At 39.9% G+C, this 18,109-nt stretch overlaps 1 protein-coding gene across 1 annotated transcript in view; it reads left to right on the top strand.

The window, feature by feature from the left end:
- Positions 1-522: 522 nt before the first annotated feature.
- Positions 523-18,109, top strand: part of LOC137281207 (glypican-5-like) — a 91,823-nt gene continuing 74,236 nt past the window's right edge. The window contains exons 1-2 of the mRNA XM_067812329.1: positions 523-858; positions 1,811-1,987. Coding sequence (XP_067668430.1) covers positions 681-858; positions 1,811-1,987 — 355 coding nt within the window. The 5' untranslated portion in view covers positions 523-680. The remainder of the gene's footprint in view (positions 859-1,810; positions 1,988-18,109) is intronic.

Genomic DNA, 18,109 nt, shown 5'->3' with positions numbered 1-18,109 from the left:
ACTAATGGTGGAATCAAGGTATGACAAACTAGCATGGTGAACAATCTACCAAACGATAGCATGATGAACAATCTACGCTATTGGTGTACGATTTCTTACATTGTCACCGTCGCCTCCAAACTGGTCGACTCCGGTGCGAAGTAGTACTGGTGACCTCATACCACACAGTGAACGGTTTGGTCTGTGAAGAGACTGGTTAAGTCACTCGGGCTTCGTTTGGCAAATCTGTCTTAATGGATCATTGTGATTAAACTCGTTCCTCGATGGACTGTTGTTTTCACACACCCGTGTAAATAGTTTAATAGGAGTGGTTGAGCTTTCTTATTTGGAAGCAGTCTGACATGATGTTAAGCTAGCAAAGTGACGCGAGTGGGTTGTTAATCGGATTACATTTCTTTCAAATCTACGCGTTTTACTAAGAAAATGGCTCGGTTGTCAGATTATGTCTGAAGCGGAGCTCCGTATGGCAGGTCCCGCTAACTGAATCTATCAGCCAATCAGATTGGAGAGGTGTTGACCCCGTGACCTCAAGTATTACTCATGCAAATGGCGACTTCTCGTAGGCATTCATCTATGGACGGTTCGTGAAGACGACTGCGGGCTGTTTCTCTTGCTTCGTCCGGTCTATTTTCATACCATATTTTCTTGGATTGTACATTTGTGTGTCTCATGTGATCAACATGGTTTCTCTCTGCCGGATTATATCGTTGTTGTGTGTCGGCGTGTGTGTGATAGCCTGTGCAATAGCGTCAGCACCTACTCATAGACATCAGGGAAAAGAATGTGGACGGGTTCAACGCGAATTTTCACACAAAAAAATAGGCTCACATAATCTTGTACCCGATAACAAAGTATATGGTAAGTATGCAGAACACTAAGCAAAATATGTGTTATTCATTTCGAACCGCGATACGAGCGTTCTATATTTGAGTTTCATTGCTTTTGTGAATGTGGCGATAGCGAAACCTCTTTTCTTTTTTGTCTCTCACAACATGCCGTAATACCAACGTGGAAAGGCTTGAGTTTCTTACGCACTAAATGGCCTAGATATTGCGTGATTTCAGATCATGAACGCTATTTGACTGAACCAAGCAACAGCTACAGTTGAAACGTATTTTAGTTCCACGATGTGCGAGAAATATCACTCGTTATCGCTAGTGTGACAGCTTTACACAGACATATGCTCGGCCTGCTGATTTTATCCCACGTTTACCATTACCTTACGTATGGATAATATAACAATGTAATTTTTGTTGATAGTAATTTGATTTTTATCCAAAACATAAAGTGAAAAAAAATGGCTTCGGACATGCTTCACAGAACGTTGTTTAAAATAGCGGCTGGTTAAAACAGTGTTACGAGAATCGCGTTATAAACAATTAAACAATGTTCACATTTGTGTAAAAGTCCACAATGAATATATTGAATAGTAATGGTCTATAAAATTGTTATTGACATATATGGCGACTGGATAAAATTGCATGGTGAATTGATATGACCATGTATGATATATTATCATCAATCACTATGTTCATAATGTATACACATTATGTATTAATATAAAATTCAATATCTTGTAATGATTTCAGTTACAGTCTAAGAGGGGAAACGCTCTTAAGAACCTAAAGCTTAGTTTGCTTATATGCATTTTTTTCCTTGTCACAAATACTGCTTTGTTCTTTCCGAAAAAATTCAGTCCAAATGTTGTTTCAATATTTCTACAAGCTTCCTCGTACCTAGTTCTTTGAGATTGGAAGTAGCTACGCCAAACAGCCAAAGTCTTTAAATTTTAATCAAAATTTGATTTCAGATTCAGGTGTGTCTGTATGTTTCAATGGTAAAGAACTTAAGCACCACAAATCGTGCTGCACGAAAGATACAGAGGAGAAATATGTGAAGGCTGCAGAGAGATATTTAAAAGACGGTCTCCGATCAACCAATGCATATTTGAAGAAGCTGGTGATGGAGAGCTTGGCACGGTTTCAAGGTAAGATGGTGTAAACACATACTTTTACCTTTAGCACCCATATCTGGATATTTTTTTTAAAATACAATTTAGAGAATGGCACCTGGTTGTAGTTTTAAAAAATGAAGTTGGAATGGAAAGACATTTGAAACAAGTACCCACACCTGTCTGTTTTGTTCATGCCATTGGTATAAAGATTAGCTGTTTCAGCATGTATCCTAGGGGCTCAGTGCAGCGTATTTTGTGGTTGAGATTCTTGGATAGAATTAGTTTTGGTGTTTTTGTGAGGACGTATTAAATATAGCTGGTATCTTGATACATCCTGGCTGTCTGCAGCAACCACTGACCAAATTGGACACTGTTCATAGTATTAACATTTGCATCTTCACTTTTTTTGCCTATGTCAGCTTATTTTGACAGTGATGGGTATTGGCTGAATAGCACTCCTAAGCTAGATCTTGTCTTTGGTATCAAGGTAAGACAGGAGATGACCAAATATTGAATAGAGACGGATTTGCGTCTGTAAACAAGTGATGTTTGTGCTAAGCAGGCCTCAAACCCCCAGGGCTATCAATGGCCTTGTTGAAAGTTGCAACTTTGCTAACAAAATTACGCCCTGCCTTTTCCTACTCTGTGGTTCCCCAACAATCCTTTGATGAATGCTGACTGTTGATCTTAGAGATTTTTTGATAAAATGATTTGTGTAGTCATTTTGTTTGAAGGGCAATGGATTGCTTTTAAAATGAATTACAATTTGCTTGGTCAGAATGTACAAACACAGTTGTTGATTTCAGGTCATGTCACTGGTGACATTACATGACAACACGTGTGTAGTGTGTCTATAGTGTACAGTCTTGTCATTGCTTGTATTCTGTCAACCAATCTTGGCCAACTTAAAAACTGTCAATAATTCTAAAAAGTATTGAATGGAAAGTATTTGGCATGGATTTAAGAGCGCATTTATTTGATGCACATACAGAAGTGTGACAAAAGTTGTTAATCTGATTTTTGAATGAGACATTGACAATCAAACATATGTGACAGATATGTACAACACTCTATGGAGTGTTGATTTCAATTGTCCCGCATCAATAGTCCCCGCCACAGCTTTATGCCATTGTGTGTAAAGTTATCGATCTCACGCCAGCTGTTGTCAAAAGTCTATATGACGGTTTAGGTTGCATTTACACACTAATTCTTCCTTGACATTGAAGCTCTTCTACCACCGTCACTACTTTGTGACCTGTCTTTTTGTGCAGCATGTCTCACGTTTGACATTTCCACCTAGCTGACACATAGTGACCTAATAACTTACTCAAGTATGCCTTCATCTGTTTCCAGAGCATATCGTATGTTTTGCTGCTTGTATTAATATTGTACACTGAGTTGAAGGATGTAAGGGTTTACGTTTCAAAGTCACATTAAGAGCATTAGAAGTCTTGAATTATAAATGCAGCTATGTCAGCCTAACAAGGGTGTTGATATGCAGATGTAGTGATGTTCCAGTTTGATTAATGAACCTGGAGGATAATCAGTTGGAGAATACGGGGAAGTGACTGTTTTTCCCCACATTGTTCAGAGGAGCACTCTGTTGTAGAATGATAATCCCAAGGAAGTGAATGTAGAAACTGCTAATAGGTTTATAAACAATAATTTACATTTACAGCAACAGAAAGGCTTTGTCTATAATCGACAGCTCAGAGCGCTGTTGCACTGACTTGCACCTGATTTCATGGTGCACGTCATGATCAATCCTCCCTGTAGTAGAAAGTCCCCCATCCCTCAATCACCTGACTCAGAGCACTGGTGACTGATCTGTAGTGTGTCAGTATTGATTGTAGGTACAGTACTGATAGTGCACGATACAGCCAGTGCGTGTGTGGGAACCAGAGTGGCTATCAGGTTGTACTAAGTACACTTCCACACGACCAAACCCTTGTAAGTTCGTAATGAGTACACCTGTACACACTCAAACCCTCGTCAGTTCAAAACAAGTACACCTTAGCACAACCAAATCCTTGTCAGTTCATAACGAGTACACCTTAGCACACCATACCCTTGTCAGTTCGTACCGAGTTCACCTGCACACAACCAAACCCTAGTTAGTTTATAACAAGTACACCTGGCTGAATACAACCAAAACCTTGTCAGTTCGTACCAAGTACACCTAGGCACAACAAATTTCAGATTAGTTTTCTGTCACCTGTAAATGAACTCTGGAGGGCATGTATTTCAAGTAGGTTTCTTGTAGATTTCATGTATTGATGAGGGGATAGGTCCAGGAAGATAATTTTGTGATGGAATGTGTAGATGGGTATGTTCTTCGTCCAGATCTTCCCTATATACTCATAAAGTATCACTGAGCTTGTTCTTTGTCCAGATCTTCCCTATATACTCATAAAGTATCACTGAGCATGTTCTTTGTCCAGATCTTCCCTATATACTCATAAAGTATCACTGAGCTTGTTCTTTGTCCAGATCTTCCCTATATACTCATAAAGTATCACTGAGCTTGCTCTTTGTCCAGATCTTCCCTATATACTCATAAAGTATCACTGAGCTTGTTCTTTGTCCAGATCTTCCCTATATACTCATACAGTATCACTGAGCTTGTTCTTTGTCCAGATCTTCCCTATATACTCATAAAGTATCACTGAGCTTGTTCTTTGTCCAGATCTTCCCTATATACTCATACAGTATCACTGAGCTTGTTCTTTGTCCAGATCTTCCCTATATACTCATAAAGTATCACTGAGCTTGTTCTTTGTCCAGATCTTCCCTATATACTCATACAGTATCACTGAGCATGTTCTTTGTCCAGATCTTCCCTATATACTCATAAAGTATCACTGAGCTTGTTCTTTGTCCGGATCTTCCCTATATACTCATACAGTATCACTGAGCATGTTCTTTGTCCAGATCTTCCCTATATACTCATAAAGTATCACTGAGCTTGTTCTTTGTCCAGATCTTCCCTATATACTCATAAAGTATCACTGAGCTTGTTCTTTGTCCAGATCTTCCCTATATACTCATACAGTATCACTGAGCATGTTCTTTGTCCAGATCTTCCCTATATACTCATAAAGTATCACTGAGCTTGTTCTTTGTCCAGATCTTCCCTATATACTCATAAAGTATCACTGAGCTTGTTCTTTGTCCAGATCTTCCCTATATACTCATACAGTATCACTGAGCTTGTTCTTTGTCCAGATCTTCCCTATATACTCATACAGTATCACTGAGCATGTTCTTTGTCCAGATCTTCCCTATATACTCATAAAGTATCACTGAGCTTGTTCTTTGTCCAGATCTTCCCTATATACTCATAAAGTATCACTGAGCTTGTTCTTTGTCCAGATCTTCCCTATATACTCATAAAGTATCACTGAGCTTGCGGGAAATGTTCTCTATGTAACAAAGCATGTATTTCCCGTCATCCTGCTGTTCCAGTGGCACAAGTCCAATAGGAACAAGTTAGAGGAGACTGACTTGTCTCTCTCTAACAGGATTTACAAAGGCAACCCTGCCTTTGTCGAATACATTCATGTGTAGTATTTTTAGATCTGTGAACTTTTGAAATTTACGCTGATATGAGTGCATCACGTTTTTGCGAGTTGTGTTTGCACAAGTGTACTTTGATGTGTTGCAACACTGACCAATTATGCCCTATTTGCTCCAGCTGTCTTCTCATGAGGCTGTTTACTTACATGGCAGTTCCATGCCCTGGCTTGTTGCCCCTCTGTTGTCCGTGTGTATAGAACAACTGCTACGTGATGTATGCCTGTTTGCATCCATCTCTCATGCTGCTAGGGCGCAACTCTCAAGTGATAGACACTTGATGGTCAGTGGTCAAGTTCTCAGGCGCTTGTGGTCTTTCCTGTCACAAGGGATGTCTCATTGGCTGTTGTTGTTGGTACTGTTTTAGGGGATCTCTCACTGTCTCTAGAGGTCGGTATTGTCCTAGGGGATCTCACACTGTCTCTGGTAGTCAGTATTGTCCAAGGGGATCTCTCACTGTCAATAGTGGTCAGTATTGTCCAAGGGGATCTCTCACTGTCTATAGTGGTCAGTATTGTCCTAGGGGATCTCTCACTGTCTATAGTGGTCAGTATTGCTTCAAGGGATCTCTTTCCACAGTGGTCAGTATTGTCACAATGGTTTTCTCAATGTCTCTAGTGGTCGGTATTGTCCCAGGAGATCTATCACTGTCTCTAGTGGGCGGTATTGTCCCAGGGGATCTCCCACTGTCTCTAGTGCTCAGTATTGTCACGAGATCTCTCCCTGGCTCCAGTTAGCGGTACTGATACAGATGACTAGATACAGATTATACTGGGTAGTACTGGTTGAGTACTACAAGCTTGTTTGTATGGACATTCTGAATGTATTAAGAAACACGAAGTGCATTCTCTGTGGTTGAATGATGAGAGTGATATGCTGAATGCATTAAAAACTTGACTCATTCATCAGTTCATGTTTTTCTTTGAATTCCTTTATAGCCTTCTATTCTTGTTGTGCAAAGGAACATTCTTCAAGTGTAATGAAATCAAGTGCAGCTTTTTGCAAAAGTTTGGCCCAGGATTCGGGAGACTCTTTCAGTAGTGCTGGCCTTCATCCAACACCCAGCACACAGCCATTGATTGCCCTTGCAATTGGCTTTCAGATTGTATCAGTCGTGCCACTTTTTCAGTCTTTTCACATATATTTTACATCACAACTTTGCAACAGTGTCTTAGCAAATGTGAATTTTGAAAGTAGGTTTTAATCAGCTGATGGGATTACATTGGACATCCCTGCCATGGAGGCAGCCATGTTTTGTCCGATAGCGACTGATCATTTGTCATCCGGAGTTGGGCCAAGACAGACTCTGTTAAAATACTGGGGGCGATCTGCGCACCATTTACTTAACTCACCCTTGTGGAAATAATTCCTGCAAGATTGCCAATTTGGCGCCAAGTTCGTAGAATTTGAAAAAATGGCGACATGTTTTTACTATTGCTCAGCTTTTACATCTTTCACCCCTGAAGAAAATTGAAGTTGAGTTTGGACATTTTTTCAGTCATTGTGGATATTGAAATTGACGGGTATAGATTGATTTAACTACTGATTTGCTCCAGCAACCAACAATAAATTTGAAGTTTAATCTTCTGAATTCGCTTGACTTTCTGCTGTGTCAAGCCGGATGGGGGAACCTGATTGTGATTAATTATCAGGGGTGTTTGTGGAGACAGGTTTACTGCCTGCATAGTCCTGTCTGCCATGTACTTCCGCTAATCTCCCCAAGTCATGTTCAAGGATTACAAGATAAGCCCCAGAAATGAGACCCTTGTCTTTTGTTGGAAAGTTGTGAAAATTAAGGGTTTCAGATTATGGTGGCCATAAACAAAGGAACATCCGAGTTAGATTGCTATTGAAGTAGAGAGGTCATCTCAATACCTAGGGTGCCTCAGTACACATTGAGGTGTCCATACACCATGACTTCAACAGTAATAAGCAGGAAAGGCAAGAAAGGCAGAATGAACCTGTTTTGTGACTGTGGTGAGGATGTGTGGACTCTTTGTGGGAACTTCCACCTCTGGTCAGTTCCCACTCTTCATCTTTGGATTTGACATTTTATTTGTAGCATCAGAAACATATGGTCAGTGATACATATTTACAACACATCTGTGGAAAGGGCTTCTGTATAAATCACAGATATCAGACATATTGGTGTCCTGACTATGACATGATCTTTAGTTTAAGTACTTTAATGTTCCACTTTTGACACTGTTTAAGGTTCAGATTTATGTTAATTCTTGTGAACCTTTGGTACAATTAGATTTTTTTGGTCTTGGATCAGATGTAGCCTTGGGGTAGTGTGTCATCAACATGTCTTCCACAAATACCCAAACAAGCCATTTCACGGGTATAATCTCACACCTGTAGAAGTAAACTATGTATATAGGTTGTTCAAGTGGGCAGTTTGAGGTGACCACTGACCATCTGAAGTGATAGGAGCTTCAAGTCAGTGTTAAGAACTTCTCAGTAGGTGTTCATTACAACTTGCGTGGCGAGTGAAGGGTTTGCATTTCAACTCTTCACTTAATCACTGTCGATAGATGTACCTGAAATTCACACCTGACTGTCAACAAGGTCTTACAAGGCTTGTGTAAAGAGCTCGTACACGGCCAGTCTGTGCTTGTAGTCAGTGAGATTTACCTGAGTAGCCAGCGACCTGCTGACACACCGAGGTCAAGTATTGCATCAAGGCTATAGTTGGAACATTTGTCAGTTGGATGTCTCCCTGGCTGATCTCATTAACTGTCATTAAGGACGGCCAGTATCTAGTTAACTGAGTTAAGTGGACTTTCCAGGAATACTTGCCAATATTGGATTCATTTTCATTCAGTTTTTTGAATGTTTGTTTATTTATCAGTAGCAATTTGGAACGTTAGTGATTGAAGTTCATGGCTGCTAGGGATGAACTGAATCAAGATGCCCTCAAACATCTATTACGTGTTTACCATTAGGTAATGTGTAATTGGTACATGTCAATTCTGAAATGTGAACCATATGTGAAACTTTGTAATAGGACAGTATACATTTGACACTCATTGCTATAACAAACCTGTGGGTTGTTTTCTGACATTTGAGCAAGTCCATTTTAGTTTCAGTCTTCACATATTATGTAGGACATTGAGTTTGTGACAGGTACAAGGTGGACAGTGTTCATATCGTGTGAGGCATACATTAGTAAGACAGGACTTTTAGCTGGTGTGGTCAGTCTCTCTAGTAGAACCACAGGATTAAGGGTGTTAGTGTTCAGCTGATAATTGACCCATCCCTTTTCTAATGCACTTCGGGCAGCTTAAAGTCAGATAACCGTAGTCTCCGAGATGGTCGTACCAGGGGGAAGGTTAATGGTTTTATACAAACTGTTTGATAGAAAATAAATTGCTTTCTGTGAGGAAGGTAGATTTAATTGTTAAGGTTCTGTTACACGTGAATCTTGAACAACATGTTTTTGTGGAGCTAAAGACCTCTTTAAGGTCTTGAGAAGATCACAGGGCTCATTTCTCCTGACTGACTTCCACACTGTTGCTTTTATGTGACTAACTGTATTTTAATCAAAGGATTTGAGGATCGTCATAGGGATTTGAGCATGGGTGTTAGTCATTCACAATGGGCAAATGGTTGAAGATTGGGTACGTTTTCAACAATGATGAACAACCTCCTACACTTAATCACACTGACCATTGGCTTCCTCTTAAATCAGCAGTCAAGTGTGATAATGTCACGCTTACACAATGCCCACAAGTAGCTGGGGGGCTTGCTGGACACTGACCAGGGAAAATCAGGAATTCCAGCTTTTCACTCATTGTTGTTCTGCCTTTGGCTTCAGATTGTACCTTTTTGCGTGTTTAAAGGATCGTTATCACCAGGGGGTGGATAGTAGGCTCATTTCCCAATGCTCCTTTGTTCCAACATCGGTGTTAGTCTGTGGGCAGGGTAACGTTGGTATGTCTGGCATTCACTGGCCATTCATGCTGGCCCACACAGTGCGGGATGAGTGGACACAGAGCTTGTGTGTCCAGACCCAGCGACAGTGTTCAACACTTACCTGTTAACACGCCAGAGCCATATCAAGGGGTTAGGTCTGGCCTTGGTGGAGGACACACATGTTTGACTGTAGATCAATGTGTTGAGTCAGTGCTATGTGCTGAGGAGAGGACCAGCAGCAGCAATCTTAGCTCAAGGACTCTCAACCATTTTTATCTGCATTTCCTCAAGCACTAAACATCTAATTTTGTCCCACGTAATTTTGTAATTTTAGTAAGGCTTATGTTAAAATTTCAATAAGATATTCAGTGGAATTTCATATAGCTATTATGGTGTTGCTTTAGTTTGGTGAGTGTGTATCATTGTCAGTAGGAAATGGGTTAAGAGTATAAACAGTGTGAAGCATGTCATAGCTATGAGAGAAATACCTCTCTCCTACTCTCTCCATACCCATACACCATCATGCACACAGACAGACCTAGTGGATTTCATTATTCCTTTGATGTTGAAATGTTTAGTCGAAATTTATGGTATGTTTGTAAAGTCACATAATACATTTACTCCCCTTTGGACTGCCCCCCCTACAAATATTCAGAGTAAATAATGGACCCCCCCTTCTGTCACAGAAGCTGTCTACGGCAGATGTAGGTGTCTGTTTGCCAGCCTGTACAAGGTGCCCACAATCATGTGCCCTGTGTTGTAAATCTGTCTCATGACAACCTTCAAGTGGGTCGGAATGGGCAGGGAGAGGGGCACGTAGAATGAAGTCGACTATCTTTACCGACTCGCTTGTGTAAATAGATTACTGGTTGGCTAACACACTTGAATAGATTCACTATACAGGTCTGTGTCAGGTGTGAGCTGGGTTGAGGATTGTGAGCCGTGAACAATGCTGTGTAGCTATATACTGGGTTCACTAGCAGATTGTGTCTGGGAGATGTATGCCACAATGATACTTACATACAGCCATATGCCAGTATCTGATGTAAGTGTGTCAGCAGTGAATACATACTCCCTTGTTGCCCTTAGTATTCATCAGATTTTTTTGTACTTTTTATATGCGCTCACATTGTAAAATATTGAATATCTCTTTGACATTTTGAAATTAACTCCATTTCGTGCCATTCAGATTAAAAATGACTGTTGAATTTTTAATGGTAAATATGTTACATATATCCTACATTGTAAGTTCAGAAACTAGTTTGTCTAAAAATATAATGTCGTTTGGACACAAAATGTCAGGATGTGAATGGATGGGAGGAACATGAAGTGTTTTGCACCCAAGTGTCTGTATTAAATGTGATATTTGATATCTTACAAACTTTAACAGAACTGTATCGTATCCAGGGTGAGGCCTCTAGGTTTGAATCACACATTCCCCCTAATTATGTGTCTGAGTTTTTCTACACCATTCACAGGCATTACACCAGTCTCTCAAACAGACCTTGCAGCAAATGTGTCCAGAAAGCTGACACAAGTATAGAATTTCTTAGAAAATATGGCAAGTCTACATTTCAATAGCTGAAAATGAAGAAAATCTCAGGTGTCCTTTTCATTATGTTTTATTTTTTGACTATTAACACTTTGTGTAATATATGTAGATTTGAGAAACTAGATGTTAGTCTATGGTTACACAAAGGTAGTAATTCCCAGGACATTGGTTATTTTCCACAGCATGTTGGCAGTCTTGGATAGACTCTTATACTATTCAAACCAGCCTTATTTACTTACTCCCTAAACCAGATATTGTATATATTATGAGGGCCTGTTGTAAGAAGTGAGTGTTGCAGCGTCAAGTAGGCGGATGTCACTCATATAGCTGGTCTTTGATTAAGATTACAGAGTAAGCTAAGACTAAGATCATTAAGTCCACAGATTTACCTCTATCGCCAAGTGGCTTACATAAACAGTTTGATAAAGGATTAACTAAAGTGGCTGCTTAATCTTTTGTGGATTACACAGCCCTCTAATTACAAGGTCTTTGATATTGACAAGAAAGGTCTGTCCTGCTTGTTCAAACACTCTATCAATTAACACGCATGGCAGAAAACACAACTATGGTAAGCTGGTGTTGTAATAGGTTTATTTAAGGGTTTAATCAATTAAGGTAAATCACACAAGGGGAAAAGCTGTTACCATGGAGCTTGTCTGTCCTTAAGACCTATTGGAGGCATCGTTTTGGCAGCTGCAATTCCTGATGTGCGGAGATCAGCATGTAGGCCAGTAGAACCCTCACTGTTGGCCAGACAAAGTGGTTCGTGTTTGAAGTTGAAATTTGTCACTGTCAAAAGTTAAGAGCTTTTGTATAATAAATGTCTGTAACCTGTGAAATATTATTCTGAGTTGGTAAAATGTTAGACATCATGAAAGAGTGCTTCTGTACAAACTGCTGTTTGAAGCTTCCTGTTAAGTCGTATTCTGGTGCATGTGGAATTGATAAGGTTTCAGGTTTTGGTTTCCAGCTTTACTCCAGACTTTTCTAGAAGTTTGGTTTTTTGTTTCATGTAAGTTGATCCATTTACCGATGTTCTTACTTTTGTTTTGTCATTACTCTTATTGACTACTTTTGCAGGTCATGCAAGTAGTTGTATCAGAGTGACTTGTACATAAAATCTATGGGACTGTGTCATTAGGGCATCCATTTGAAGAGTTCCACCAGTAACAACGCCTATTTTAGCAGGCTACGAATCCATACATTGATCAGCTGATCAGTAAGTTTCTAGTGGTGCTGATTAACGATGGCATAATTAGTAGTCTGTGTGTAGTCGCCATCTTGGTCCTCCGCTCCTGTAGAACGTGGCCATGACAGGCAGATGACATGACGTTGGCGGCAGTCAGCTCACAGTCATACTGACTAATGCATCAAAACTGAGGTTCACAGTCATACTGACTAATGCATCAAAACTGAGGTTCACAGCCATACTGACTAATGCATCAAAACTGAGGTTCACAATCATACTGATTGATTCAAGCAAGAAAACAGTATAAGTCACTACTGTACAACAAAGAAGTGCATCTTCCATTAATGCTTGTCATTCCTATTATTTGCAACGTCTTGAATTCCTCTCAAACAGTGGTTTCTTTTGTCAGACAAATCAGTGGGGGAGAAAAAATTTGCCATTCTGATTTTTTATTTGTCCTTATTCTTTATATTGTTGCCAGATCTGTAAACAAAGATTTATTTGAATATATTCTCTGAAACCATTGTTGTCGTGGCCATGACTGAACAAAGGTTGTGAACGCTAAGAAAGTGGTGTGGAAATTAGTATTGCAGGTGAAAGGTGTTATGTTTCAAGTCCTATTATCTCCTGAAGAGAGGCAATTAAACAATGCTGCTTCAGACTCCCATTTCAGTATTTGACTATCGCTTTAGGAACACCAGCACAAACACTCAAGGGCAGATAATTCTCATTCCCATTCCACAAACTGTGATAGTATCTATCTATTTCAGCCCTTGATACAGTGGCATACCATCTGTCAGGCATAGCCACACAATACCAAGATGGAACCTTTAGTTATGTTGGAGATTCCCAGACTCAGATGATGGAAGGGTTTGGGGGGTGATGTTGGGGGAAGTGAGGAAGTATGTGTCATGTGTGTCTTTGTACTTGATTGCTTGAAGGAAGTCCTACCAAACTGTTTCTAAAGCTTGGCAAACATTTACTGATAGATTCCATAGTTAGGGCTCCTTGTTACATTAGGATGGCCCCGATTGAGGATATGAGTACAGGTGCATTTGATGGATGGTTGTGTGTGGAGGATTGGTGAAGAGTCTAGACATAATGGTATGCAGTCAGAATGAAATTTGTTCAATTTTCTCTCAGAAATATAGAGTATTCACATCACAGAGTTGGCTACAGTGTTGAATGGTGTCTGTGAGTATACAGTAGCCAGCACTGAGATTGGTCATATTGGACGATTTCACCTTACTCGGTATCTGCTGGAGACGCTGACTTGCAGATCAACATTAACAGTCTTACATTAAATATTAATGCAGACGGCTAGAGATTAGGATGTGGAGGCTGATCTGATTCTCCAAACCTGGCAGTAGATTCGAGTTTGTCAGGGAACATGCTGTTTCTGTTGTCAGGAATTTTTTCAGGTATTCATGAATTATCTTGATAAACATCCTGGGAAAGCATTTTACTTTTTAATTATCAGAACTTGTAACCGCCAACAAGTCTATTGCTTGTATCCTGCCAAGTTTACAAAAGGGAAAAACTGATTATTATTTTATAAATCCTGTTTGGCTAAATATGATATGCAACGGAATATGATATGTTCTTGTTGTTTTCTCAGTATATAATGTTTTGTTAAATTCAATTGAAACTGATATTTCGAACCCTACCAAGTATTTATGGACTTCAGCATATCACATGTTCAAAGAAAATTACAAGAACTGAATTGTTTCAGCCTTCTGGACTAAGTATATACGTGTCCATCCGGAATTGAAAGTTTGTTGTATCGTCTCAGTGTTGTAAATCAAGATGAGACTGTGGTTTACCCTGAATTACTCAACTTCAACAACGACACCTGTATTTTCAAAATAAATGACAAATACTCCTGGCCACACAAGGGTTAACTGTGAAGTATGTTCACAAAACAAATTGTCAGCGTACACTACTGGATGGCAAATTTGCTGATGGCCTTTGCTGATAGACATTTTCCATTGTTTTGTTGGGGTAGTGTTACCGTGGCAACTGATCCGGTTCCAGCGGCCCTAGTCCCTGTGTCATGGTGGGAATGCTTGTGCTGGGGAAATGTTGGTGGGTTTCAGGCATTATTATCATAACATCGCCCTTCGCTGCGGATATTCTCCGATATTCTCCGGTATAAGTGTTAAGAAAATTGCAGTGTTTATCTGATAAGAAGTTTGTTTATGTGGAGGTTGAAAAGAATTCAACGCTTTTTCTAATGTCACATACTGAATCGTTTGGTTGACAATTATATGAAATATTAATAATTTGTCTTATCTAATATATACTAGTACGTTCTGGTGTCTCAACTGTAAATAGTTAAAGTTTTCGGATATGTAATAAGAATGATGTGTTTGGAAGTTAGCAGTGATGAAGATGGCGAAACAGGCCACCATACTTTCTGAAGTGCCTTCCTACTTCAACTGAAGTGAATTACATATGAAATATTTCCTGCTCGCTCCTGTTTCAGGGGAGTTATGCAGCCAAGCCTCTCTTGTGAATGGATTAATAGAAGGTTGTCTATTTTACTGGATGTTAACCTAATTTCATTGTTGGTGCCCCCACTGTTTCCCCCCTCAAGCACACATGACACACAGTTACGAGCAGGCAGGAATGTCACTTATTTAAATGTGTATATGTGTAACTCATGTTTCATTTCATATGGAAACATGGACCATTTCTGACACGAACAGGAAAACTGGCACTCCAAATATACATTCCGTTATCTTCTGTGTATTGTTTGTCAAATTAATCATACTGTGGTTTATGTTTGGGCAGGTTGAAATGAATATTGAGGTGGTCTTTTGCTGTGAGACATGGGATCTGTTTATCCCGCACCACCATTTGATGGGGGTATGTCATAATGAGATGAACTTAATCTTTTTCCTGTGCTAGAACTGATCCTTGCGAGTGCAACATCAGACAATTTTAGTGTATTCATGACTCACGTCAGTGTTAAGAAGGACTTAGAAGATTTTATTCCAGCATGTGCCCAGATCAATTCTTTCATGTTCAGCTTTGAAGTGTCTTCAAAACACTAGCATTATTTTGTGTGGTCGTTAATTGGTTATGAACAAGAGATATGTTTTTGCATCTGGAAGCGGCCATTTGCTGACATGATGCTGTGCTGGAAGTTCATCTGTTCTAATAACAGGGATGGGTCTGCTGATCACTGGATTTCATTCAGGAATAATTGACTTTCAATGTTTTGTTGTAATGTTAATTACGTTATATTTATTATTGGCGGTATTGTTGAGTCATGTCAGACATAGGCTGTGTGTGGCGTGGCTGTGATAGGGCAGATGTATGTATGTGCATCTGTATCAGTAAGTCTGTGTGTATGTGTGTACTTGTGTGTTTATTGTGTGGTGGGGAAATACTGTATGAGAACTTACTGAGAAATTGATCTCCTATTTTGGTTTTGGAAATAGTGGGCATTATGAGACATTACATCTTGAAGCATTGTTCAGTCTCTTTTATTCTGGAAATTTATGTGTTAAACCACAAAGGACAAAACCATGAGTTTCCTGCTGTCACTGAAGGACCACAAACCGTAATGTATGCGTGAAGATACAAGCTATTCACAAACCTTGTGCCATAATGGATGTATATTTCCGGAGGTTATGACAGATATCAGCCTGCCTGGTAGCAATGTCTGTAGGCTCCACACTGCCACATGTTTCCTAACGCTGGCCCTGACTGGTGAATGAGCTTGTGCTCTAGGCCATGGAGTCAGGTGTATGAAGCAACACTGATAGTGACAAACTGCACATGCTGTACGCTGCCTTGTCACTGTAGCTGTAAATATCACAGAAATAGACACGATTCAGGTAGATGTATGTTTCACTGAAATTTATGATTGCCTTTATCGTTATTTTTCTATTTTTGGTTTGTTTGTGTTGTTTCCAACATTATGAAGATGGATGTGACTGTTCTCTTAACTGCCTTGTGTTCAGTTTAAACATGTCCACTACCTCTGTCCACAACGGTCAGTGTTTCAGTATACAGGCAGTGTTTCAATTCTGGCTGAAAACTACCAGTTTGTAGCCGCTTGTCTCATTGACCAGAAGTGGTTTCAGGGGAAACTACAGGTTACATGGCGTCTCAAATCTGACCAAACCTGTCTCCAAATCTTCCTGTCATTGACCTCCATAAAGAGATTAATTTATGGGATATTGTTGAACGAGTATCAGATTGTTGATAACACACCACAGTCCCATCTCTCTATACCAGAATCCCATAACTTTGCTAATTGTCAGCCATTCTTTGTGTGTCTGGCACCCAGTATTTACACGCGGGGATTTAGAGCAGCTTTTCCTAAGCATCCTAAGTTCCAGCCATCTGGACGTGGGGGAGGGGGACACAAGGTGCTGATAGAGATAGGACCTGTCATCTCTCTATCTTCTGTTTGCATAAGAAATCAGAGATTGTTTGGTCCTTGGGGTTAACTATGATTGAGCTAATTTCAACACTGAAATGACAGATTTACAGAACCACACAATTTTTTTTCTATGTTCTGTGTTTTGAGAAACAAATAGATGAAAGGATTTTAAAAGTATCTTTTTTTGTCAGAAGTATGGTAGACAGGAGTTAGTGAAGTCTCTGTGTTACACTGTCTGTAGTTCATGTGGGTTTTTTTTGTATGTCAACATCTGGGCTTGTCTTCTTTCGTTTTTGTTTATTTTCTGGATGATCGTTGATGAACAAATGCACATATTCCATGCAGTGTTTTGAATGTAGAAACTACTGGGTTGGTTCTATAATCGAGAAATATTTTACAGTACATTTGTAAAGTGATTGTTACATATAATGACAAATCATGACAGACTATGAATATTTATCTTGGAAAGTCAATATTTCCATTGCTTGCCACTTCCTAGTGTTCCCGTCCCAGATTACATTCAGCTGAATATAGGTCAGTAATGGCTTGTGGCAAGTGTTTGACTGGGACTCATGGTTTACCTGTCTTGTAGAAAGTGCTTGACTAGGACATGGGGTTTACCTTGGCTTGAAGGGTGTGCTTGACTTGAACAAAGTGTTTACTTGGCTTGAGGGTAGTGCTTGACTGGGACACAGGGTTTTACCCTGGTCAGTGATGGCTTGTGGGATGTGCTTGACTGGGTCACAGAGTTTACCTGTCTTGTGCGAAATGCTTGACTGGGTCACAGAGTTTACCTGTCTTGTGCGAAATGCTTGACTGGGACACAGATTTTACCAAGGTCAGTGATGGCTTGTGGGATGTGCTTGACAGGTTCACAGAGTTTATCTGGCTTGTGGGAAGTGTTTGACTGTGACCCGGGTTTACGTGGCTTGTAGGATGTGCTTGACTGTGAGAGAGAGTTTACCCAGGTCAGTGACGGCATGTTGGATGTGCTGGGTCACTTGTAGGAAGTGTTTGACTGGGACACAGATAAATAATAGGTTGCAGGAATGACTTGGGCACAGGATTCCTAAACCATATGGTTTCCAGTCACAGGATGAAGGAAAAGAAGAGATGGGAAGGAGGAGGTGAAGGGCACAGAGAGAAGTGGGGATGGGTAATGTGGACAACAGATGCTGGGCTTGGCTGGTCTTTGTTATAGTGTTAGAGTGAACGGTTGACTTAGTTTTAATAATTGTTGTCAGCTTGTACATTTTCAAGATGTTTACTAGAGTCTTCACAATTACTTGAAATATTTAGCACTCACTTCCATGAATGAGCACTGACCTGACTCCAATGATATATTAATGTAGTTAAGCGGTGCTTTTTACATCCATGAATTTGTAAATGAGATTAAAAAATTCTATCATGGCCATTTTGCATATAAATATTTTGACATAGAATAGGGTGTTTGTTCAGGAGGGTGTTTTGCTGGAGACTATAGTGGCGTGTGACAGCAGGCTTCTACCATTACAGGGATGTAGCAAT

Source organism: Haliotis asinina, chromosome 4 (genome assembly GCF_037392515.1).
Source record: "Haliotis asinina isolate JCU_RB_2024 chromosome 4, JCU_Hal_asi_v2, whole genome shotgun sequence".
NCBI classification, from domain to species: domain Eukaryota; kingdom Metazoa; phylum Mollusca; class Gastropoda; order Lepetellida; family Haliotidae; genus Haliotis; species Haliotis asinina.
The sequence above is the reverse complement of the archived record's forward strand: the minus strand, read 5'-3'. Positions and strand labels throughout refer to the sequence as shown.